At 46.0% G+C, this 25861-nt stretch overlaps 2 protein-coding genes across 10 annotated transcripts in view; one reads left to right on the plus strand and one right to left on the minus strand.

Moving 5' to 3' along the window:
- The window catches only part of LOC114643026 (tripartite motif-containing protein 16-like), a 1170030-nt gene extending 1159529 nt beyond the window's left edge, over positions 1-10501 (plus strand). For 2 of the 9 annotated variants that reach the window (XM_051927906.1, XM_051927903.1), the window contains exon 6: positions 9671-10498. In XM_051927906.1, the coding sequence (XP_051783866.1) occupies positions 9671-10212 (542 nt within the window). In that variant the 3' untranslated portion in view covers positions 10213-10498. Of the gene's footprint in view, positions 1-578; positions 739-4989; positions 5056-9670 lie in introns of all 9 variants that reach the window. The other 7 variants (XM_051927904.1, XM_051927905.1, XM_051927902.1 and 4 more) reach the window with 7 other exon arrangements.
- Positions 1-25861, minus strand: part of LOC114641537 (tripartite motif-containing protein 16-like) — a 721005-nt gene that overhangs the window by 380819 nt on the left and 314325 nt on the right. The gene's annotated exons all lie outside the window — the stretch shown is intronic.

Below are 25861 nucleotides of genomic sequence, written 5' to 3' on the forward strand. Positions count from 1 at the left end.
GATTGCCTTGTTTGGCTCAACAGAGTGTCTGTGTATTTGGAATACTACTTTGTGAAGAATAAATCTCTAATTATATAAAGATTCTATCTATCTATCTATCTATCTATCTATCTATCTATCTATCTATCTATCTATCTATCTATCTATCTATCTATCTATCTATCTATCTATCTATCTATCTATCTATCTATCTATCTATCTATCTATCTATCTATCTATCTATCTATCTATCTATCTATCTATCTATCTCAGTACATTAAAGAGCCCAATGCCTCCTTTTGTCTGCTAAGTCAGTTCTTCACCTGCCTGTCTGCTGCCCCCCCAGTCCACTTATCTACAGTCTGATGACTGACCTCTTATGGACTCCTGCGTGAAAATCTTTTTGAAAGTCAAGGCACCTGACGTCTTGTGGTCCACTATAATGAAATATCCCCCCATAAATAACCAATAAATTAATGAAGACTAAACTATCTAAACCCAAACTCTCTGTTCACCATGCTGATCCTCACTTGAGAGGAGGTCCTTCTTATTAATGAAACTTTTTATTTCTTCTTGTCCCCTCTTCTCTCCTGATGCAGACTTTGTCATCTCACTGTGTCCTTCCTGCTGATGGAGACTCGCTCAACTTCACTGTCCCTGCTGATTTCTCTAATGAGGACCTGCTAAAGGAGCTGTCATGTCTGACAAAGCATCTGGAGAAGATCAGCCAGTGGGACGTCCTGCCTTTGACTCCATCAGGTACAGCGTCAGGACATGTTGTGTTCATTGTTAAAGTCCATTATGAGGAATAGAGTGACAAGAACAAAAACAGTGAGATCCATGAAGAAGGCCTTCCATTAAGATTTATCTATTTTCTCTATTAGTAATTTTTATAGTGCTGTTCACAATGACTAGCTGAGTGATATCACACTCTTACAGTAAGCAGCTGCTTTTATTCAGAGTTCTTAATATTGTGAAGGATAGCAAACGTCTTTACCCTGACAGGACACACTTAAGATGGAAGGACAGGGGGAGACAGATTGCACAGGGCTTTATCTCCCCAGGACACTAGATAGCAGTGAGCCCAGGCTCAAATTCCCACATGAGTGCCTGCAGGGCATGCTGGGAATTGTATTCCCAGTGGACAGCCCTGTTGGGACCCATGGGGGCCACCTTGGAGAAGTGTATGACTGGAGAATCCCTACATCATGGGGTTTCTGCCTGACATGGAATTGCTGACATACCACTTCTGGGACAGCTAAAGTTAAAGGGACTGCCTAACTTGCATCAGGGGGCCATAGTTGGGAGGAAGGAGGACAAATCTTGGAAAATGAATGGAGGAGGCAGTGAGAGACAGAAAGAGAGAGTATTGATCTTAGTGTACTTGTGGCTGTTGTCGTGGGAAACCCTTATAAAAGAAGAGTTTTCCCACAGTAAAAGACTTTGCCTTTTAGCCTGTGTCCATGCCTGTTTGTGTTGGGTGTTTGTGGAGCTGGAGTGCCCCCTACTGTTCACAATACATCTCTTCATAGGAGAGTGAAACAGCCGCTCATTAAAACAGGCTACTGGTACAGTAGTAAGTCCATCTGTTCTGATCATGTCGCAAATTTATGAATTTCTGTTCACCCGACATACTCGCTCTTACGTCCCTCTTACTTTGTGCTCCTTTTGTTCATCAGACATGCTAGGCCTTGCAGCCATCAGTTTTTTGTGCTTTTGTTTCCTCTGTTTATTGGACATTGCTGCAATCTGTTGGACACTCGATGACTAAGGACGTGATAATGGTTTAACACTTCTAATTCTGGGGTTGATGCCCCCAGACAGTGTGCACCCTTTACCTTATACACCTTGTGACCGTGACCCACCTATTTCTACCTGTCTGGTCTGGAATCTCCTCCCGCGCCACCTTGGGGGTGCACACTATCTCTCTAAAGGACACCTGGGCCAGGTCTGACAATTCTCTACTACAATGCAGGGCAGTTCAGTGACCGTGAGCTCGAGGTGCTGGATCAGCTGGAATCTCCTGCAGATGTGGCCCTCATTGACGACTGGCTCCTCCAAAATATCATCTAAAAAGTATAACATCCATCAGCACTTGCATTGCACTGGCCTCATTATTAAAACTTGATTCAGGATTAGAGAAACTGCCTTAACTTTTTTATCTTAAAATTAAATAATATAACTTAAATGGTAACACTAAAATCTGCTGGAGCAATTTTACACCTTCTGTCCCCTTAAACTCCTGTATTGTTCTCCCTCTCAGCTGCCTGTTATTTGTTCTTCTAGGAGGTTAACTTTACTTTTCTCTGTCTCTTCTCCTAGCTTTGCGTTCCTCTTACTTATAAGCTCTCCACTCGCACTGTTTGTATTCCCTGTATTAATGAACCTTTACGCTGTTGCCCGCTTAACTGTTCTACCTCTGGACCGCTAAGAACGGTTCAATCTAAAATAAAGAAATAAGTAAAACTCTACTACCTTATCTGCTCCTACAGCCCCTTGTGCCTGATCGGGGGTCTTAACAATGTCTGCTGACCTGCACACCGCTAAGCCTTCACCTTTACTGCTTTGAAGTCTTTTTTTCTTTTCTTTTACATCCATCCATTATCCAACCAGCTGAATCCGAACACAGGGTCACGGGGGTCTGCTGGAGCCAGTCCCAGCCAACACAGGGCACAAGGCAGGAACCAATCCCGGGCAGGGTGCCAACCCACCGCAGTTTCTTTTCTTTTAAATTAAGTAATTGCTGTTACGAAGACATGGTTATTTACTAACAGACGCAGATATCAGTTACTGCTGCTTTCTGCCTCCTTGATGCTAGTTATAGAGAACAAGAACAAGAACACATACAAGTACAAGTAACTTTTCCAAGCGCACCTCCAAACACTCAGCTACTTTAGCCCTTGTGGGGGCGAAGAAAAAAGCAAAACAAAAAGCAAAAAACCCTTCTAAAGGGAAAACAGCTTTTAAAATTCACACGTTTCCTTAGCTGCAACCAAAACCTAAGTTTTTAAGTGCAAAATGTCTTTTTTATTTAACTCTGTGTCTGTAAACTTGCGACCATCTGGAATTGTGATACGGTTAATAAAAAGTGAAACACTCAGAGGTCTGTAGACATTGAAGAAAAAAGTGCCTTCTGCCCTGCACAGAGTAGATGTCTTAAACGACAGAGTTTGTTAGTACAAAGTATACTGTGTCTCTTTGGAGAATCCCTGGGTACCGCTGGGATTCTTAATGAAAATAAGACAGAGGTTATAGCTTTTGGTCCTGGGGGCACCAGTGGGTCTATTTCTACTTCTGCTCCTGTGGATTTGGGTCTCCTTGCACAATATGGTACACCTGTTATTACAAATTTGGGTTTTAGGATAGATGAGGATTTTAGACTGGACGGTCAGATCAGCGCGGTGGTGAAATCTTGTTTTTTTCAGCTGAGACGTTTGGCGAAGATAAAAAACATTCTTTCCAAACATCAATTTACAACAGTAATCCACGCTTTCATTACAACCCGGCTGGACTATTGTAATTTGTTGTATGTTGGTGTTAGCCAGTCCACCCTGTCTCGGCTCCAGCTGGTGCAAAATGCTGCTGCACGCCTTTTAACTGGCACGGGAAAAAATGAGCACATTACACCTGTGTTATCATCACTGCACTGGCTGCCTGTTCAGTTTAGAGTTCATTTTAAGATTCTTTTATTTGTTTTTAAGTCCTTAAATGGGCTTGCTCCGCCCTACCTCACTGAGCTGCTGAATATGCACTCTCCTTCCCACTCACTCAGATCAGCTGGTCAGCTGCTTCTGGATGTGCCTACGACTCAGCGGGCTTTTACCGTTGTGGCTCCAAGGCTCTGGAATTCACTGCCGATCCACATTAGACAGGCCTCCTCACTGCCATTGTTAAGGCTGCTCTTAACACTTACCTCTTTGGTTTGGCATTTGATCCTGTGTGAGCAGTCGATTTTACTATGTTTTAACTCTGTTTAGTTGTGTTTACTATGTTTTAATTAGTTTCATTGATTGTATTTTATTTTATTTATTTATTATTTTGTTTTTGTTTAAAATTTATTTTAGCCTATGTTCAGCACTTTGGTCAGCGGCTGTTGTATGTAAAGTGCTTTATAAATAAAGTTGACTTGACTTGACTTGACTTGGTTTGACTTTGAATGAGGCACATGACCTTCATTGTGAGGGAGCGTCAGTTATGACTCTACGGCCATGTGGCACGATTACCTGAGGGTGACCCTCATTGTTGAAGACCCGAGTGGCTGGACCAGGCCAAGGGGACACCCACGTAACACCTGGCTGTGGCAGACAGAGGGTCATTTCTGGAGGGTGGGACTGCGTGTCTGCCTGGGAGGTTGCCAGTCAGGATCCTGAGCTGTTTTTTCATATGGTAGGTGTGGCAACACGCTGTATCAGTGCATGCCCCACTACCTAATCTCACCTGACCTGACTTAGTACTAAATCTGTGGAGGTTTCCAAAGTGCTGTGCAGACTTGTTTAAACACACAGTAAGATAAAGCAATTTTGTACTGATGAACATAAATGGAACCTAACAATGTCTGTCCATGAACAGAACTGCTGAGCTGTGGCCAACTGACAACACAAGAGAGGAAAACAGAAAGTGAGGTGACGAGGGTTAACAGGTCAGACGTGTGTGCACCCAACTGCACCAACACTGTTTACTACCTGGAAGAAAGTCTGAGATCCAATGGAGGATTGGACTCGGCAGGCTGAACTCGGCCAGTTTCTTATCATGGAGCTCTGAGATGTTGGTGTGTAAAGCAGAGGTCAAGTCCACAATCGAGACCCTCACATGTGTCTGGGGCTCATCAAAATGTTAGTAAATCAAACACACTTCGTCATCCACACACCAGTGGGCTCAGTGCACAAACTTGATCTGAATGTCTTGTTGTTTTACTCAACAGCACTGCATTTGTAATAAGTGTCTAAAAATTTAATATTATAAAACTCCATCTTAACATTCTCCATTCTTCTCTTTTCTTTGTATTTTCAGGTCGTGAAGCTCCAATCTTCACCCTACGGCCTCCTGGACCTCAGAGCAGAGAGGAGTTTTTACAATGTGAGTCTGTCAAGTCATGGTGTTTATCATCATTTCACTTTTAATATCTCAGGCCAGGCTTATGATATGAAAGCATTATGTGAGGGTGGTGGGACTGAGGAGCTGAAAGTGACGGGGGTCCTGTGACTGGTGCATTATGGGATATTGAGATTCAAGACAGGCACCATAGCAGTCTGTTGAACTTGAGTCTCTTAAGTGTCAAGTGAACTCACAGAAAATAAAAATGAAATCCTGCTGACTACGCCAGGTCCTCCTGTCATTCAGTCCTAACTCAATTGTTCTTTTTCCTTTGCCTCATTTTTTCATTTCACTTTCTGCTCTTTTCCTTTTCTTCTTTCTGTTTCTTTTTTATTTTAGTCATTCCTTTATAATACTGATAAGAATTATTTATTTACACAGCACAAGGCCCCTCCTTTAACCGCCACCTTATCGTGGTGGAGGGGTTTGCGTGTCCCAATGATCCTAGGAGCTCTGTTGTCCGGGGCTTTATGCCACTGGTAGGGCCACCCAAGGCAAACTGGTCCTAGGTGAGGGATGAGACAAAAAGCAGTTAAACAAACCTTCTATGATGAATGAAAACTTTGGACAGCTTTTTCCCTCGCCAGGACTCAGGTCAACGGGGCCCCCCTCTGGAGTCAGGTGTGGAGGTGGGGCTCGATGGCGAGCGCCTGGTGGCCGGGCTTGCACCCATGGGGCTCGGCCAGGCAGAGCCCGAAGAGGCAACGTGGGTCCCCCTTCCCTTGGGCTCACCATCTATGGAAGGGGCCAAGGAGGTCGGGTGCAGTGTGAGTTGGGTGGTGGCCGAAGGCGGGGACCTTGGCGGTCTGATCCTCGGGTACAGAAGCTGGCTCTTGGGACGTGGAATGTCATCTCTCTGAAGGGGAAGGAGCCTGAGCTAGTGCGCAAGATCGAGAGGTTCCGGCTAGATATAGTCAGCTCACTTCGACGCACAGCTTGGACTTTGGAACCAATCTCCTTGAGAGGGGCTGGACTCTGTACCACTCTGGAGTTGCCCCCAGTGAGAGGCGGCAAGCGGGTGTGGGTATAGTTATTGCCCCCCGACTTGGAGCCTGTACATTGGGGTTTACCCTGGTGGATGAGAGGGTAGCCTCCCTTCGCCTTCGGGTGGGGGGACAGGTCCTAACTGTTGTTTGTGAGTATGCACCGAACAGCAGTCTGGAGTACCCACCCTTTTTGGAGTCCCTGGAGGGGGTGCTAGAGGGCATACCTTCTGGGGACTCCCTCGTTCTGCGGGAGACTTCAATGCTCACGTGGGCAATGACAGTGAGACCTGGAAGGGCGTGATTGGGAGGAATGGCCCCCCCGATCTGAACCCAAGTGTTGTTTTGTTATTGGACTTCTGTGCTCGTCACGGATTGTCCATAACGAACACCATGTTCAAGCATAGGGGTGTTCATATGTGCACTTGGCACCAGGACACCCTAGGCCTCCGTTCGATGATCGACTTTGTGGTCGTGTCGTCGGACTTGCGGCCACATGTCTTGGACACTCGGGTGAAGAGAGGGGCGGAGCTGTCAACTGATCACCACCTGGTGGTGAGTTGGCTTCGATGGTGGGGGAGGATGCCGGTCAGGCGTGGTAGGCCCAAACGTGTTGTGAGGGTCTGCTGGGAACGTCTGGCAGAGCCCCCTGTCAGAAGTAGCTTCAACTCCAACCTCCGGCAGAACTTCGACCACACCCCGAGGGAGGTGGGGGACATTGAGTCCGAATGGGCCATGTTCCGTGCCTCTATTGTTGAGGTGGCTGACCGGAGCTGTGGCCATAAGGTGGTCGGTGCCTGTCGTGGCGGCAATCCCCAAATCCGTTGGTGGACACCAGCACTGAGGGATGCCGTCAAGCTGAAGAAGGAGTCCTACCGGTCCCTTTTGTCCTGTGGGAATCTATAGGCAGCTAATAGGTACCAGCAGGCCAAGCGGAATGCAGCTTCGGTGGTTGCTGAGGCAAAAACTCGGGCATGGGAGGAGTTTGGGGAGGCCATGAAGAATGACTTTCGGATGGCTTCGAGGAGATTCTGGTCCACCGTCTCTGGAGGGGGAAGCAGTGCAGTGTCAACACTGTATATGGTGGGGATGGTGCGCTGCTGACCTCGACTTGGGATGTTGTGGGTCGGTGGGGGGAGTACTTCGAAGACCTCCTCAATCCCACTAACATGCCTTCCAATGAGGAAGCAGAGCCTGGGGACTCAGAGGTGGGCTCCCCCATCTCTGGGACTGAGGTCACCGAGGTGGTCAAAAAACTCCTTGGTGGCAGGGCCCCGGGGGTGGATGAGATACGCCCGGAGTTCCTCAAGGCTCTGGATGTTGTAGGGCTGTCTTAGTTGACACGTCTCTGCAACATCGCATGGACATCAGGGACAGTGCCTCTGGATTGGCAGACTGGGGTGGTGGTCCCCCTCTTTAAGAAGGGGGATCGGAGGGTGTGTTCCAACTACAGAGGGATCACACTCCTCAGCCTCCCTGGAAAAGTCTATTCCGGGGTTCTGGAGGGTAGTCGAACCTCGGATTCACGAGGAACAGTGTGGTTTTTGTCCTGGTCACGGAACAGTGGACCAGCTCTACACCCTTAGCAGGGTCCTGGAGGGTACATGGGAGTTCGCCCAACCAGTCTACATGTGTTTTGTGGACTTGGAAAAGGAGTTCGACCATGTCCCTTGGGGAATCCTGTGGGGGGTGCTCCGAGAGTATGGGGTACCGGACCCCCTAATAAGGCCTGTTCGGTCCCTGTACGATCAGTGCCAGAGCTTGGTCCGCATTGCCGGCAGTAAGTCGAACCCGTTTCCAGTGAGAGTTGGACTCCGCCAGGGCTGCCCTTTGTCACCGATTCTGTTCATAACTTTTATGGACAGAATTTCTAGGTGCAGCCAGGGCGTTGAGGGGGTCCGGTTTGGTGGACTCAGGATTGGGTCACTGCTTTTTGCAGATGATGTTGTCCTGTTTGCTTCATCAGGCCGTGATCTTCAGCTCTCTCTGGATCGGTTCGCAGCTGAGTGTGAAGCGGCTGGGATGGGAATCAGCACCTCCAAATCCGAGACCATGGTCCTCAGCCGGAAAAGGGTGGAGTGCCCTCTCAGGGTTGGTAGCGAGATCCTGCCCCAAGTGGAGGAGTTCAAGTATCTCGGGGTCTTTTTCACGAGTGAGGGAAGAATGGAGCGTGAAATCGACAGGCGGATCGGTGCGGCATCCGCAGTAATGCGGGCGCTGCATCGGTCTGTCGTGGTGAAAAAGGAGCTGAGCCGCAAGGTGAAGCTCTCAATTTACCAGTTGATTTATGTTCCTACCCTCACCTATGGTCATGAGCTATGGGTAGTGACAGAAAGAACGAGATTGCGAATACAAGCGGCTGAAATTAGTTTCCTCCGCAGGGTGTCTGGGCTCTCCCTTAAAGATAGGGTGAGAAGCTCAGTCATCTGGGAGGGGCTCAGAGTAGAGCCGCTGCTCCTCCGCATCGAGAGGAGTCAGATGAGGTGGCTCGGGCATCTGATCAGGATGCCTCCTGGACGCCTCCCTGGTGAGGTGTTCTGGTCACGTCCAACTGGGAGGAGGCCCAGGGGAAGACCCAGGACATACTGGAGGGACTATGTCTCTCGACTGGCCTGGGAACGCCTTGGGATTCCCCCGGAAGTGCTAGAAGAAGTGGCCGGGGAGAGGGAAGTGTGGGCATCTCTGCTCAAGCTGCTGCCCCAGTGACCCGACCTCGGATAAGCGGAAGAGGATGGATGGATGGATGGATGGACAGCACAAGGCACACAATGAAAGAAGCTCAGTGTGCTTCACATTAAAACACAATGTCCACTCCATTAATATCTACATATACAGTCTATGTGTGTAAAGATGAAGACAAAAGGACTGTTTTATAAAAGAATCCCAGCTTCTCTGTGAAATAAGTTAAAGCTGGCTAAAGTACTTGGACATTCTGTTCTCCATAAAGCTGAAACTTTGTTTTTGATTCATAACTTAACATATTGTAAGAATTAAACTAAATTAAAATGACAGAAGAAAATATTGGGAGACCTTAGATGTTAAAAGACATCACTGGATGAGAATCAACCCTCTAATGAGAATCTCAGGGGTCTTCAGTCACTCAGTAAAGTCCTCACTTAGCTGTGATGTGTCATTGTGTGCCTCACAATGAACGAGAAGAGGAAATGACAAAGATGACAGCTGAGCAGGTCAAAGTGAAGACTACAAGACCACCTCCAAAGAGCTTCATGTTCCTGTGGCCACAGTAGCTAACATTAAAAATTTAAGGTCCATGGGACTGCAGCCAAACTCAATGGATGTCACCACAATTAAACAATGGACCCCTTATTGACCAGAAGGACAGTTGAAGAGGTGAAGAACAAACCAAGGCAGACATCAGGACAGACTTTGGATGACCACCACGATCAAAGTACAACAGCGTCAAGTAGCACCATCAATCACTTACTGAAGAAAGGGGGCTTCATGGTAGAAGACCCCACTTCTGAAAGACAGCATTTGAGTCTGGTCAGCGCAGCTCCTGATTGGTTCTTGTTAATTGTCTGTGTTGTGCTCCGCCCCCAGTCCTGTTACACACTCCCAGATTTCCTCACTCATTTTCTTTTCTATCCTTTCAGACTTCTGTCCCCTCACACTGGACATCAACACGGCACACAGACACCTCCATCTGTCTGAAGGGAACAAGAAGGTGACATGTAAGGATACAAAGGCCAAATATCCTGATCATCCTGACAGATTTGACCACTGGTGTCAAGTTCTGTGCAGAGAGGCTCTGACTGGGACTCGCTGTTACTGGGAGGTGGAGTGCAGTGGAGATTTCATGAACATTGGAGCTGCATATAAAGGACTGAGCAGGAAAAGAGTGGGCAGGGAGTGCATCCTTGGATACAACGACAAGTCCTGGTGTTTGCTGTGTTCTGATTCCCAGTACTCTGTGCATCACAATAACAAGAGGACTGTAATCAGCGCCCCCTACAGCCCCAGAATAGGTGTGTATCTGGACTGGCCTGCTGGCTCTCTGTCATTTTATAGCGTCTCACACACAATGACCCTCCTGCACAGGTTCAACACCTCCTTCACTGAGCCCCTCTATCCAGGGTTTTGGCTTAATGATTACTGCAGTGTAACAATCAGCCATCTGACACCATGTGACCACTGACCAGTACCCTCCACCGGTCACTTGATGTCCCCACAAGTGCATGTCCTCTTTGTGTTTGTAGTTTGGGGTGAAATTCAGTTTAACAGGATGGGTGGGTTGGGTGGCAGCACCTCTGTGATTGAATTTGTGGACGAGAATGTGGGGCGAATGCGGCTGTCAGGGTCTCCATTATTATTGGGTTTGAGTAGCCAATCAGGTGTGTGTGTGTCATAATGAGGAGCAGTGACACCTCAGACCTACAAATACCAGAGTGACCAGCAGGGGTCGCTGTCGAGTCACAGCCACATGTCCTTCAGGCTGACACCACAACAACTACTGAGGCCCCCAAGTGTCACTGAATGTCACCTGTTAAGTAGGACAGGCATGAGGTCCTGTTGGATCAGCAGAACTGAAAGGCGCTATACAGACTCAGTATGGAGAGCTCTTGAATAGTGACTATATGTAGGAGCAGAGAGTGACAGATGGCACTGGAGTGTTGTCCACTCACCAGACATGTTGTGACCCTCCATTGGTCACTCAAAGGGTCCTTCACTTCAGAATTAATTCACTGTGAATGTCTGAAGACGAGGACTAACCGGTCAGTTAGATGTCAGCCATATTGACAGAGTTTGGTGTTTTAGTTGATGTCACATTAAACTTTAAACTGCACCTCCTCCTTGTCCCCAGATTTTTCACTCTTGGTACCCTGAAAGCTCCAGCATCCTCAAAAAATGAATTCTTGATCAGTTGGCACACACTTGACATGGGTACACATGTGTGGCTCTGCACTGAACTGGCACCCCATCCAGGGTTGGCCCACCTTGTCCACAGACCTGAAATTGAAAAGCGTATAAGAAAGACAACGAATGGACAGAAGGGGTCACTGATTGGTCAGTTGCCACACTACTGCCTCTTGTGGCCACTCTAAATTTTACACAGCAATTTATACAAAAAGGAAATCTAAAAGATAAAAGCAGAAAGCATTCAGTGAAATCCTGAGCAGTGAAACATGAAAGGAGAGAATGAGAAACAATCAGAGAGTCAGACGAATGGAGACTTTAACAGGAGGACTGAGGGGTGGGACTAAAGTGCAGTGGCGCCCTCTAGTGGACACCCGCCATATTACACACATGGGAAAGGGGGGAGAAAAGAATACAGTGCAGTGTAAAAGAAATAAGAATAAAGTAAAAACACAAGAATAAAACACCTGAAATAAAGAACTGTAAATATTATATCTAAAACTAATTAAGATTTAAATGAATTAAGAGCAAAATAAGGGTGACATGATCACACAGTCACATGACCTTCAGAGCTGACAGCTGAGCTGATTCTTCTGTAGCCAAACTGCCCCCCCTAGTGGCCACTCTCAATATTAAATGAATGGCAAGGCTGAGGGGAGGAAAGATTTGGGTTTGATCAAATGGATATTTAGTGCAGATTTCTTAATATTGTCATTAGCTTTAAGGACAGTGCAGCTTTGTTAGGTTATGGAAGATTCTCTATTGGACAAGAACATTTATTTGAATTAATCTTTTTAATAATGGTTATATATTAATAAAACACAAATCTAATAATTGTTTACATGTTGTATAATAAACTCCCAATTGTATTTGGTGAATAAACGATAAGGATGACTGACATTTGTCAAATCTGCTCATCTGTGACCTTCTGACTTGTCACCACCTCTGGTCACATCTCCTGTGTTGTCTGATCTGAAGATATAACACTCCGTATTGATGATCCATTTCTTAATAGCGCTGAAAAAGTCAGAATATGACAATGGGGTGAGTAACAAATAAGATGTTGATTTGGATTGAACATTTGATTTTTAAGTCTAGCAGTGAAATCGATCATTTAGACCTGAGCAGTGCTCTCCATTCCACATCTGAGTGTCTGCACTCTGTCATGTGTCCCGTGTGCCCCTGTGTGTCCGCTGTGCCCTTGTATGCCCACTCCAGTCTGACCTCCCCACACACACTACTGAGATGTTCAGTTACTAATAAAGATGGACATTAAATGGTGAATTTGCAACTCATGGACACCACAAGAAGTTGAAGTGCATTGAGGACTGATGTCAGCTGTGATGTTTCATTTTTGGTTTCATTTCTGCCTTAAATGATTTTGCATTTTCTTTAAAACTTTTTGTTATTTTTATGATTTTGTCATTACCTTCAAGGACAGTGCAGCTTTGTTAGTTTATGCTTTGTTAGGTTATGTAAGATTTTTGTCATAAAGTCCTTTGCCAGGTTAAATGGCGACTTCTAATTTCAGAACATTAGAAAGCACGTGTGAACTTTTTCTTACATACTTCCAGATAAAGTTCACACTTTGTTATTTTTTCATTCGTTTGTTTACTTATTGCACATTGTAAGATCAGTTTGTCTTTTTCCCATTTAACCTGAGCCATTTATGCTGTGCGTCTTTGCGGAAAAGTAAGTTTATTCTAGACTAGCAAAATACCCGCGCTTCGCAGCGGTGAAGTACTGCTTTAAAATTTTAAATAATAAACTGAGGGACAATGTACCAATAATTATTTGTTAAGGATCTCTTTGTATAGCACGTTGTCAGTTCGCCCCTCCGGTTGTAATATGACAAAGCTGTGTGCTGAGCTTACTCTTGAGCATTCAATGTATAGTTGGCCATGTGAAAAGCAATCTTGCCTCAAATCAATGCCAACCTTTTGTAGGGTCTGTCCCTGAGACTTATTAATTGTCATTGCGAAGCAGAGCCTTACTGGAAATTGGAGGCGTTTGAATTGAAATGGGAGATATTAGGGTATAACGGGGATGCAAGGAATAAAAACTCTCTCCCCTGAGCCACCGCCAGTAAAAATAGTTGCCTCAATTAGGTTCTTTTGCAGGCATGTGACCTGAAGTCTCGTACCATTACAAAGTTTCGGTGGCTGTAAGTTTCTCAGTAACATCATTGGTGCCGCAACCTTCAAAATTAGATTATGCTCAGGAGTGCCTGGAGGATTCAGAGTGTGGACCGAGCTGCAGGCTATGGACATATATATGTACGTAAGTAGGATTCAGTTAGCGTTGGGAACCCGCATACCAAATTTCTTGAAGATGGGCCCATTAAGTAACAAAGACCGGTGGAAAGTTCAATATGGCGGCAGACAGTCGTGTCATACCACCGAAATAAGTATGTCCATCGGTTTCGGTTAGCGCAGGGAAGCCGCCTACCAAATTTCGTGAAGATGGGGCCATAAATAAGAAAGTTTAACATGGCGGACGTTGTCGACCGTTATGACCGTTACGTGTAGAATTTCGAAATGAAACCTGATTAACTTTTGTAAGTAAGCTGTAAGGAATGAGCCTGCCAAATTTCAGCCTTCTGCCTACACGGGAAGTTGGAGAGTTAGTGATGAGTGAGTCAGTCAGGGCTTTGCCTTTTATTAGTATAGATGTGTATGTATATATGTGTGTGTGTGTGTGTGTGTGTGTGTGTGTGTGTGTGTATATATAATATATATAGCTGTAGCCGGCCACGCGTTGCTGTGGCTCAGTCTGGTTAAATGGAAAAGAAAGAAAAGAGAAAGCGCACGTTTCTAATGTTTAATTTCACAATGCTTGTGGCTATACAATATTTTTTGTTGTTCCATTCTCCGTGCAGAATGTTAGACTGAATAATATTGTTAAGTTCGTAGACGTCTTTGTTTTTGGCCGCAAGAATAGCTCATTCACTCAGCCAATCGTGATTCTTATAATTGGTTTGAATATTGGGAAATACTTTTTCAACCGATTCTTCTTTTGACGTTACTAAATTGTAGAAGTTATGAGGCAATGAAATTCGTCTGAGGTCAGATCAACCGGCACCTTTCCATTCCCAATTTCCAGATTTCTCCAACCCCGTTATTGACAGTTTGCATTATTTGATAGTAAATGCCTTTTTGCTGAAGCGTTAGCTTAGGAATATTTGATTGCACATACGACAAAAGATCACCCGTGTTGTAATTTTGTTAACGACGCAATTCTACATCGAACGAAGCAGCAGTAGATCGATTCGGTGATGGCATTCCCAATTGATTGAGAACTTTGTTCGCGATTTCTAAGCACAAATCTTCAATCATTATCAACGCTTAGTTGTAGATGTTTGCCGATTCTAAATTGGCCCTAGTGTGTGCTTGGTGTGTGGGTGTGTTTGTGTGTGTCCTGCGGTGGGTTGGCACCCTGCCCGGGATTGGTTCCCTGCCTTGTGCCCTGTGTTGGCTGGGATTGGCTCCAGCAGACCCCCGTGACCCTGTTTGGATTCAGCGGGTTGGAAAATGGATGGATGGATGGATAGTTGTAGATGTCTGCTGTGAAATCCATATTTATATTTGAATTTTACTTGTGTATTCGACGGAAAATATCTTCAGCCATGTGCGATTTATATTTCTCCCATAACTGTGTTGGAGATGAAGGAGAGCAGGTGGTCAATATGATTGCAAACAATACACGAATTTGATTTGGATGTGACGTGTTGCAGGCGTCATTAATGTACACATCCCAGTGTCGGTCGTTCTCCAATAAATTCAGAGCTTGACATGTACTTCGGAAAGTGGCATGTGTAACGCCGTTGACAATTCTCAATTGCTGGAAAGACGTTGGACCGGGCACATTTACCAACAGCATGTGAACAAAGAAGCATTCATCTTGTTTGGGATGCACGGTGTACAGTCTGCTATCGTAGTTTCTTTGAATATGCCAGGTTGTCCGTTGACTCGCTCTCCTCGTTTGCGTTGTTCAAATGATTTTCTACTCACATTCCATGTGTAATACGTAGGCACTTCCGAATACAGCAGTGTTTTCGCAAACGCGTCATTTTGACATAACGTAAAGAAAGCAGTTAACGTTGTAGCCGGTGGATTCAGGGCTATTTGTTGAACATTTGCAGCTGTGAAACAAACGCGCTGTCCATTTTCTAGATGTACTGCTAAGTGAACAACATCTGGACTTCGTTCATGTATGGGAAATGAAAGAATTCGCCATACAGCTTCATTGCTGCTTATGTATCTTCCAGCCTAATACTGTGCGATTTCATCGATATGTATGACCGCATTCCTATCACTTCTTTCTGGTTGCACACCAAAAACTGCCATGTCGCTGCTTTTATTCACGTACTTACAAATGTATTTGATCGAAACATTGAAATAGAATCGTAAAATATTTAGTATAGCGTGTGTTGCTTTAACGTCCAACAGATGGCGCTGTGTTTTCAAAAAAAGTATGTTTTTACCTGTCACAGGTGTGACATCTATATAATATGTATATAAAAACACACGCGTATTCGAATGCAATGTTGTGTCAAAATTTCAAAGCAATCGGTGAAGAACTTTTGGAGATTTAAGGTTTTGAACAAACGAACATTTACATTTTTATTTATATAGATGTATATATTTATGTATATATATATATATGGTTTTGGCAGCCAAGCGCTTTTCTTCCAACCTAGAAGACGTCTCTTGAGATCCGTTTAATCGCCTCGTTGATTGCATGTCCTCCAAGGTAGTTTCAATACACATTTCCTGCACCGAGTCATCTCCCCTTTTATGAGTGACTGTGTTAGTCGCCGTACTTCTTACAGGTCTTTGAACGCACTGAATACTTGTAACTGGTGTCGCCCGTCGGCTACTTTCGACAGGGAATGGAAGCAATTGTCGAGTAACAAAAATTATTTGTAAGTGATTTCGCATTGAAGAAATAGTAAAAACTTGATCACTTGGGTCAATACCTAAAGAAATACACACAGCAAATGCAATTGCGAATACACCAGAATCTGTATGATTTAATTGTTGCTGTGTGTCTTCATAAACTATGGGAGGTTTGTAAGGAAACAAAGCATGCTGATCTGCTCCCATTTCATCTTACAGTACTCTACGACCCGGAACTGATCTGATGTTCATACTAACCTGACTTATGGCTTATGGCTCAGGGGCGATCACGCCTGAAATTACCAAGTGTTACTGTTTATAGCTGTGTATTGGAACATCCAAATCCTGCTTCCTCCTCCTGCTGCTTGCTATTGCCGCTCACCTACGCTACCACACCCGCCTGTCCTACCGGCTCCGTTGTGCTGTGCTGCTTCTACACTGCTATCAGCTAAGTATCACTCACTATTTTAGCACTTTGAGTACTGAGAACAGTGCTATATAAATGTAATGAATTATTATTATTTATTATTAAACACTAAAGTACAAAAACGAAGTAGAAAGTAGGCCTAACACTAAACCGCAACACCGCCGGGAGCTCCGGCACACCGCGTCTACTAAACACTAAGAAACACTAAAGGAAAAAATACTATTCAGTAAGTACCGCGTCTACTAAACAGTAAATCAGTAAAGGAGAAAGGACTAACCGCGTCAGCTGCGGAGCTCAACTCGGAGCGAAATGAAGTGAATGAAATGAGGTGAGTGGGAGGGGAGATGATCACGTGACTCCAACACCCGCCTTAACTCTCCATCCCTCCACAAACACACAAACACAGCCACACGGATCCCAACTCTCCTTTATAGATATAGATGATATTAAATCTCGTCTGTCCTTCAGTAATTTGAGCAGGGTGGTCTGTGCCATAGAGGCTGTAAACCACGTCAGACATCGGGCCCCACTGTTGTCTTTGGCTGCTTAGACAGTTTTGAGATTTTCTGTGGTCAGCAGCAGCAGGTTCAAGGACAGGCTACTTAACATCGGGCCACACTTACAAATACAGCAGTGTTTCTTGTGTTTATTACCTGATGGTGTTTGTAATGTATGGTGTTACGTTCATTGTCTGTTGTTTGTAGTCTTCTTCTCGTCATTTGTTTTATAAGATTATATTACGTTAATGTGACTCACAGTAATCAACCACACAAAAAGTAATCCCACATCTCTTTTCAATTCAGCTCTGTCATCCTGAACATCCCATCAGGAGAGCCGTAAAGTTGGATGACCCAACATACAGTCGTCACTTGAAGATACTGAAGGATCTGAAGGGCTAACAGGCACTCAACATTCATAAGTAAGGACAACATGAATCCATTTGCACTGAATTCTAAAGAAGCTTCTAGAAGTTCATTGGGTGGTGATTTCAGTTTCATCTAACTTTAAGTTGTCCTCTTCATACTTTATTCTTGCCAGTAGATTGAGATTGTTAAATAAGATAAAGTGACAAGTGAGCAGCAGTGGGGTGTCAAACATCTCAGCAGGTTTGGAATTCCACTCCCAATAGCACAGTAAGCATTCAGGAGTAGCAGCAGTTCACATCATGCACTCAATCTCCATGAAGGATCCCTGGGTCCAGGCCCACCAGTTGTCTACTACAGTACAGGCCAGTGACCTCCTCCTCCGGGCTCGAGGGGCTCGACCAGCTGGGGGTCTCCTGCAGACGTGGCCTTCAAGAAGGACTGACCCGTCCAAGGCACCGTCCAAAAAGTCCAACATCAAACAAGACTTGATGTGCTGGCCTCATTTTAAATTAGGATTTGGTTACTTAGATGGTCAGCGCCTTTTTATTACATTTATATTATTTAAGTTTGATTGTTCAGATGAATATCAGGTTAGCTAAGCAGTGCAGTTCTGTAACACCCGCTGGCCCCCTAAGCTCCTGTGATGCTCGACCGCCTGCTGGTGTCTCTCCATGAAGTTGTTCAACTTGACTTTTCCTGTCTGTGTTCCCCTCTTTTCAGCTCTTTGGCTCTGCTCACACCGTTTGGACTTCTTCCTATTCATGAACATTCGTGCTGCCCACCTCTTACTAGAGCCGACGGTCCTGATGCTAAGACCTTTCACAATCTAATTCTGTCTTACTGAGACGACTCACTGACTGAATATTATCTGCCGCTAGTTCTTTACTCATTCAGGAGCAGACGTTGTGTTTTAGTGAACTCTCACACCGCAGTGACACACAACACTTCACTGGTCATCAACTTCAACATGGAGTCAGCCTGTCAGTCTCCGTCTCCTCTCTCTTTGTGATTCTCCTCTCTCGTTTATCTATATATATTATTAAAGAGAGTGGCGGCCCCAGTGCGGAACCTGAGGGACACCACTTTTAATGTCACAAACTCGGAAAAGGTGCCCTGCACATTAACCCTTTGTCGGCAGAATTTAAACCAATTGGGCCCACTGATCTCCATCACACCTGTACCCAAACAGTCCAGAGACTGATGTTAACTTTAATGTCTTTTAGATGAAAGCGTCTACTAAGAGAGAAAAGGTAAATGTAGAAAAATAAAAATATATCTGGCACAATAAAATCAAACACAGGTTACTGATTATTTAAATAATTATATTAAAAATAAAAGAAAGGATTAAAATATGCTTACAAAAAAAACCAAATGAGGCGTAATAAACCAAAAACCTCAAGCGACCAAAATCCATCCATCCATCCATCCATCCATCCATTGTCTCCCGCTTATCCGAGGTCGGGTCGCGGGGGCAGCAGCTTGAGCAGAGATACCCAGACTTCCCTCTCCCCGGCCACTTCTTCTAGCTCTTCCGGGAGAATCCCAAGGCGTTCCCAGGCCAGTCGAGAGACATAGTCCCTCCAACGTGTCCTGGGTCTTCCCTGGGGCCTCCTCCCGGTTGGACGTGCCCGGAACACCTCACCAGGGAGGCGTCCAGGAGGCATCCTGATCAGATGCCCAAGCCACCTCATCTGACTCCTCTCGATGCGGAGGAGCAGCGGCTCTACTCTGAGCCCCTCCCGGATGACTGAGCTTCTCACCCTATCTTTAAGGGAAAGCCCAGACACCCTGCGGAGGAAACTCATTTCAGCCGCTTGTATTCGCGATCTTGTTCTTTCGGTCACTACCCATAGTTCATGACCATAGGTGAGGGTAGGAACATAGATTGACTGGTAAATTGAGAGCTTCGCCTTGCGGCTCAGCTCCTTTTTCACCACGACAGACCGATGCAGCGCCCGCATTACTGCGGATGCCGCACCGATCCGCCTGTCGATCTCACGCTCCATTCTTCCCTCACTCGTGAACAAGATCCCGAGATACTTGAACTCTTCCACTTGAGGCAGGATCTCGCTACCAACCCTGAGAGGGCACTCCACCCTTTTCCGGCTGAGGACCATGGTCTCGGATTTGGAGGTGCTGATTCTCATCCCAGCCGCTTCACACTCAGCTGCGAACCGATCCAGAGAGAGCTGAAGATCACGGCCTGATGAAGCAAACAGGACAACATCATCTGCAAAAAGCAGTGACCCAATCCTGAGCCCACCAAACCGGACCCCCTCAACGCCCTGGCTGCGCCTAGAAATTCTGTCCATAAAAGTTATGAACAGAATCGGTGACAAAGGGCAGCCCTGGCGGAGTCCAACTCTCACTGGAAACGGGTTCGACTTACTGCCGGCAATGCGGACCAAGCTCTGGCACCGATCGTACAGGGACCGAACAGCCCTTATCAGGGGGGCCGGTACCCCATACTCTCGGAGTACCCCCCCACAGGATTCCCCGAGGGACACGGTCGAATGCCTTTTCCAAGTCCACAAAACACATGTAGACTGGTTGGGCAAACTCCCATGCACCCTCCAGGACCCTGCTAAGGGTATAGAGCTGGTCCACTGTTCCGCGACCAGGACGAAAACCACACTGTTCCTCCTGAATCCGAGGCTCGACTATCCGACGGACCCTCCTCTCCAGGACCCCTGAATAGACTTTTCCAGGGAGGCTGAGGAGTGTGATCCCTCTGTAGTTGGAACACACCCTCCGATCCCCCTTCTTAAAGAGGGGGATCACCACCCCGGTCTGCCAATCCAGAGGCACTGTCCCTGATGTCCATGCGATGTTGCAGAGGCGTGTCAACCAAGACAGTCCTACAACATCCAGAGCCTTGAGGAACTCCGGGCATATCTCATCCACCCCCGGGGCCCTGCCACCAAGGAGTTTTTTGACCACCTCGGTGACCTCAGTCCCAGAGATGGGGGAGCCCACCTCTGAGTCCCCAGGCTCTGCTTCCTCATTGGAAGGCATGTTAATGGGATTGAGGAGGTCTTCGAAGTACTCCCCCCACCGACCCACAACGTCCCGAGTCGAGGTCAGCAGCGCACCATCCCCACCATATACAGTGTTGACACTGCACTGCTTCCCCTTCCTGAGACGCCGGATGGTGGACCAGAATCTCCTCGAAGCCGTCCGAAAGTCGTTCTCCATGGCCTCCTCAAACTCCTCCCACGCCCGAGTTTTTGCCTCAGCAACCACCAAAGCCGCATTCCGCTTGGCCTGCCGGTACCTATCAGCTGCCTCCAGGGTCCCACAGGACAAAAGGGTCCTGTAGGACTCCTTCTTCAGCTTGACGGCATCCTTCACCACCGGTGTCCACCAACGGGTTCGGGGATTGCCGCCACGACAGGCACCGACAACCTTACGGCCACAGCTCCGGTCAGCCGCCTCAACAATAGAGGCACGGAACATGGCCCATTCGGACTCAATGTCCCCCACCTCCCTCGGGACATGGTCGAAGTTCTGCCGGAGGTGGGAGTTGAAGCTACTTCTGACAGGGGGCTCTGCCAGACGTTCCCAGCAGACCCTCATAACACGTTTGGGCCTACCACGCCTGACCGGCATCCTCCCCCACCATCGAAGCCAACTCACCACCAGGTGGTGATCAGTTGACAGCTCCGCCCCTCTCTTCACTCGAGTGTCCAAGACATGTGGCCGCAAGTCCGACGACACGACCACAAAGTCGATCATCGAACTGAGGCCTAGGGTGTCCTGGTGCCAAGTGCACATATGAACACCCCTATGCTTGAACATGGTGTTCGTTATGGACAATCCGTGACGAGCACAGAAGTCCAATAACAAAACACCGCTCGGGTTCAGATCAGGGGGGCCATTCCTCCCAATCACGCCCTTCCAGGTCTCACTGTCATTGCCCACGTGAGCATTGAAGTCTCCCAGCAGAACGAGGGAGTCCCCAGAAGGTATGCCCTCTAGCACCCCCTCCAGGGACTCCAAAAAGGGTGGGTACTCCGAACTGCTGTTCGGTGCATACGCACAAACAACAGTTAGGACCCGTCCCCCCACCCGAAGGCGAAGGGAGGCTACCCTCTCGTCCACCGGGGTAAACCCCAATGTACAGGCTCCAAGTCGGGGGGCAATAAGTATACCCACACCTGCTCGGCGCCTCTCACCGGGGGCAACTCCAGAGTGGTACAGAGTCCAGCCCCTCTCAAGGAGATTGGTTCCAGAGTCCAAGCTGTGCGTCGAGGTGAGTCCGACTATATCTAGCCGGAACCTCTCAACTTCGCGCACTAGCACAGGCTCCTTCCCCTTCAGAGAGGTGACATTCCACGTCCCAAGAGCCAGCTTCTGTAGCCGAGGATCGGACCGCCAAGGTCCCCGCCTTCGGCCACCACCCAAAATCCAACAAACCTAAACCAGAGCAGGAGACCAAAAGGACCACCAAACATCAAAACGTAAAGCAGAGCCCACCAGACAGGACAGAGCCCAGTGTTGGAGCGGCTCTATCATCTGCAGCTTCTTCTTAAACACCCCTGGGGGCGGAGCTCCAGCTGCAGTGTCACGTGGCCCCGCCCCCTGGGCTCCACATGAAACAAACAGAAAAATAAAAAAAGGCAAAACAAAACTAACAAAACATATAAACATGAGACTTATAAGCAAAATATTCATCAACACACCATAAAAACAACAAAATAAATACCATTTACAAAAGAATTCATTAAAAAATAACAAATTAAAAATTTTTTAAGGCAGAAATGAAACTCAAAATGAAACATCACAGCTGACATCAGTCCTCAATGCACTTCAACTTCTTGTGGTGTCCATGAGTGTCAAATTCACCATTTAATGTCCATCTTTATTAGTAACTGAACATCTCAGTAGTGTGAGTGTGTGTGTGTGTGTGGGGGGGGGGGTCAGGCTCAGGTGGGCATACGAGGGCACAGTGGACACACAGGGGCACAAGGGACACATGACAGAGCGCAGACACTCAGATGTGGAATGGAGAGCACTGCTCAGGTCTAAATGATCGATTTCACTGCTAGACTTACAAATCAAATATTCAATCCAAATCAACATCTTATTTGTTGCACACCCCACTGTCATATTCTGACTTTTCCAGCGCTATTAAGAAATGGATCATCAATACGGAGTGTTATATCTTCAGATCAGACAACACAGGAGATGTGACCAGAGGTGGTGACATGTCAGAAGGTCACAGATGAGCAGATTTGACAAATGTCAGTCATCCTTATTGTTTATTCACCAAACACCATTGGGAGTTTATTATACAAAATGTAAACAAATATTAGATTTGTATTTTGTTAATACATAACCATTATTAAAAAGATTAATTTAAATAAATGTTCTTTTCCCATAGAGAATCTTCCATAACCTAACAAAGCTGCACTGTCCTTAAAGCTAATGACAATATTAAGAAATCCGCACTAAATATCCATTTGATCAAACCCAAATCTTTCCTCCCCCTCAGCCTTGCCATTCATTTAATATTGAGAGTGGCCACTAGGGGGGGCAGTTTGGCTACAGAAGAATCAGCTCAGCTGTCAGCTCTGAAGGTCATGTGACTGTGTGATCGTGTCGCCCTTATTTTGCTCTTAATTCATTTAAATCTTAATTAGTTTTAGATATAATATTTACAGTTCTTTACGTCAGGGGTTTTATTCTTGTGTTTTACTTTATTCTTATTTCTTTTACACTGCACTGTATTCTTTTCTCCCCCCTTTCCCATGTGTGTAATATGGCGGGTGTCCACTAGAGGGCGCCACTGCACTTCAGTCCCACCCCTCAGTCCTCCTGTTAAAGTTTCCATTCGTCTGACTCTCTGATTGTTTCTCATTCTCTCCTTTCATGTTTCACTGCTCAGGATTTCACTGAATGCTTTCTGCTTTTATCTTTTAGATTTCCTTTTTGTATAAATTGCTGTGTAAAATTTAGAGTGGCCACAAGAGGCAGTAGTGTGGCAACTGACCAATCAGTGACCCCTTCTGTCCATTCGTTGTCTTTCTTATCCGCTTTTCAATTTCAGGTCTGTGGACAAGGTGGGCCAAACCTGGATGGGGTGCCAGTCCACTGTAAAGCCACACATGTGCACCCATGTCAAGTGTGTGCCAACTGACCAAGAATTAATTTTGTGAAGATGTTGGAGCTTTCAGGGTACCATGAGTGACAAATCTGGGGACAAGGAGGAGGTGAAGTTTAAAGTTTAATGTGACATCAACGAAAACACCAAACTCTGTCAGTATGGCCGACATCTGACCGACCGGTGAGTCCTCATCTTCAGACATTCACAGTGAATTAATTCTGAAGTGAAGGACCCTTTGAGTGACCAATGGAGGGTCCCAAAATGTCTGGTGAGTGGACAACACTCCAGTACCTTCTGTCACTCTCTGCTCCTACATATAGTCACTATTCAAGAGCTCTCCATACTGAGTCTGTATCGCGCCTTTCAGTTGTGCTGGTCCAGCAGGACCACATGCCTGTCCTACTTAACAGGTGACATTCAGTGACACTTGGGGGCCTTGGTAGTTGTTGGGGTGTCAGCCTGAAGGACATGTAGCTGTGACTCAACAGTGACCCCTACTGGTCAGACTGGTATTTGTAGGTCTGAGGTGTCTCCGCCCCTCATTATGACACACACACCTTATTGGCTACTCAAACCCAATAATAATGGAGACCCTGACAGCCGCACTCTCCCCGCATTCTCATCCACAAATTCAATCAAAGAGGTACTGCCCCCCCAGACCCACCCATCCTGTAAATGTAATTTCACCCCAAACTACAAACACAAAGAGGACTTGAGCTTGTGGGGAAATCAAGTGACCAGTGTAGGGTACTGGTCAGTGGTCACATGGTGTCAGATGGCAGATTGTTAGACTGGAGTCAGGACCAACATAAAACCCTGGATAGAGGGGCTCAGTGAAGGAGGTGCTGAACCTGTGCAGGAGGGTCATTGTGTGTGAGACGCTGTAAAATGACAGAGAGCCAGCAGGCCAGTCCAGATACACACCTATTCTGGGGCTGTAGGGGGTGCTGAGTACAGTCTACTGGTTATTGTGACACACAAAGTACTGGGAATGAGACCACTGCAAACACCAGGACTTGTCGTTGTTTCCAAGGCCGCACTCACTGCCCTCTCCTTTTCTGCCCAGTCCTTTATATGTGACTCCAATCATCATGAAGTCTCCACTGCACTCCACCTCCCAGTAACAGCGAGTCCCAGTCAGATCCTCTCTGCACAGAACCTGGGTGTAGCAGTCAAATCTGTCAGGATGATCAGGATATTCGGCTTTTGTCCCCTCACATGTCACCTTCTTGTTCTCTTCAGACAGACGGAGGTCTCTGTTTGCCGTGTTGATGTCCAGTGTGAGGGGACAGAAGTCTGAAAGGAGAGAAAAGAAAACGAGTGAGGAAATCTGGGAGTGTGTAACGGGACTGGAGGCGGAGCACAACACAGACAATTAACAAGAACCAATCAGGAGCTGCGCTGATGGGACACTAATAGTAAAGAGCTCATCTGATTGGACAGAATCTGTGGGGGTGTTTAAAATAAAATTCTCGAATCACAATAAATCCAAATCCCTGTTGTTCTCCATTACTTCATGTGCAGGAATCTGACTTGGTAGATTTGGAGCTCCTTATAACGGAACACAACATCACAGACAAATAACAGAAAGAGCTGAAATTAAAAAGACAAACTTCACACCAAGTGGTAGAATAATCTATACTAATAAAAGGCAAAGCCCTCACTGACTCACTGACTGACTGACTGACTGACTCATCACTAATTTTCCAACTTCCCGTGTAGGTAGAAGGCTGAAATTTGGCAGGCTCATTCCTTACAGCTTACTTACAAAAGTTAGGCAGGTTTAATTTTGAAATTCTACGCGTAATGGTCATAACTGGAACCTGTTTTTTGTCCATATACTCTAATGGAGGAGGCGGAGTCACGTATCACGTCATCACGTATTACGCCTCCTACATAATCACGTGAACTGAAAACGAGGAAGAGATTTACAGCACAAGTCAAACGCGGGAACGAAGGTAAATGACGTTAATTGTTGACTGTCTTTTAATACTGTGTAATTGTTGAGTGTCTTTTAATACTGTGTAAGCATACATATTAACACGTGCAATTAAACGTGTGCATTTACGGGGTGATTTCTCAGGCTTAAAAGCTCGCCTTTTATTAAAAAGGTAAATGTAAACTCTTTTCATTCTGAAGGGCACAAACCACGTTAGATTTCAACCGTTAAACACGCAAAAATAGGTTTAGGTTTATTTGTCATATATAGATTAACACAGGGTCAACATACAATGAAATGTGTATGATGAGAAAAACAAGTCACTCAGCCTAGATCCAATAAAGCTTAAAAAAAGATTACAAGTTAAAAATAGACAAGCCATATAAAATAAAATGTGTATGTTTTAAAAGAAGTTATAGAGCAATATGAGTTGAATGAGCAGCAAGTACAAATGACAGTTATTGCACAGATAATGTTTTATAAGTGCAGATGCATATTCCATAAAGTGCAGATGCATGTTCCAGTCAGTATTCAGAGTGTGTGCAGTTACAGTTTGTGTGTGAGTAGTGCAATGTAGATGTAATGTAAGTGTGTGTAAGTGTTCAGGTGTTGCTGTTGAGGAGTCGAATGGCCTGGTGGTAAAAGCTGTTCTTAAGTCTTGTAGTCCGAGCAGCCAGACTCCTGTATCGTCTGC

The sequence above is a fragment of the Erpetoichthys calabaricus genome, chromosome 5 (genome assembly GCF_900747795.2).
Source record: "Erpetoichthys calabaricus chromosome 5, fErpCal1.3, whole genome shotgun sequence".
NCBI classification, from domain to species: Eukaryota; Metazoa; Chordata; class Cladistia; order Polypteriformes; family Polypteridae; genus Erpetoichthys; species Erpetoichthys calabaricus.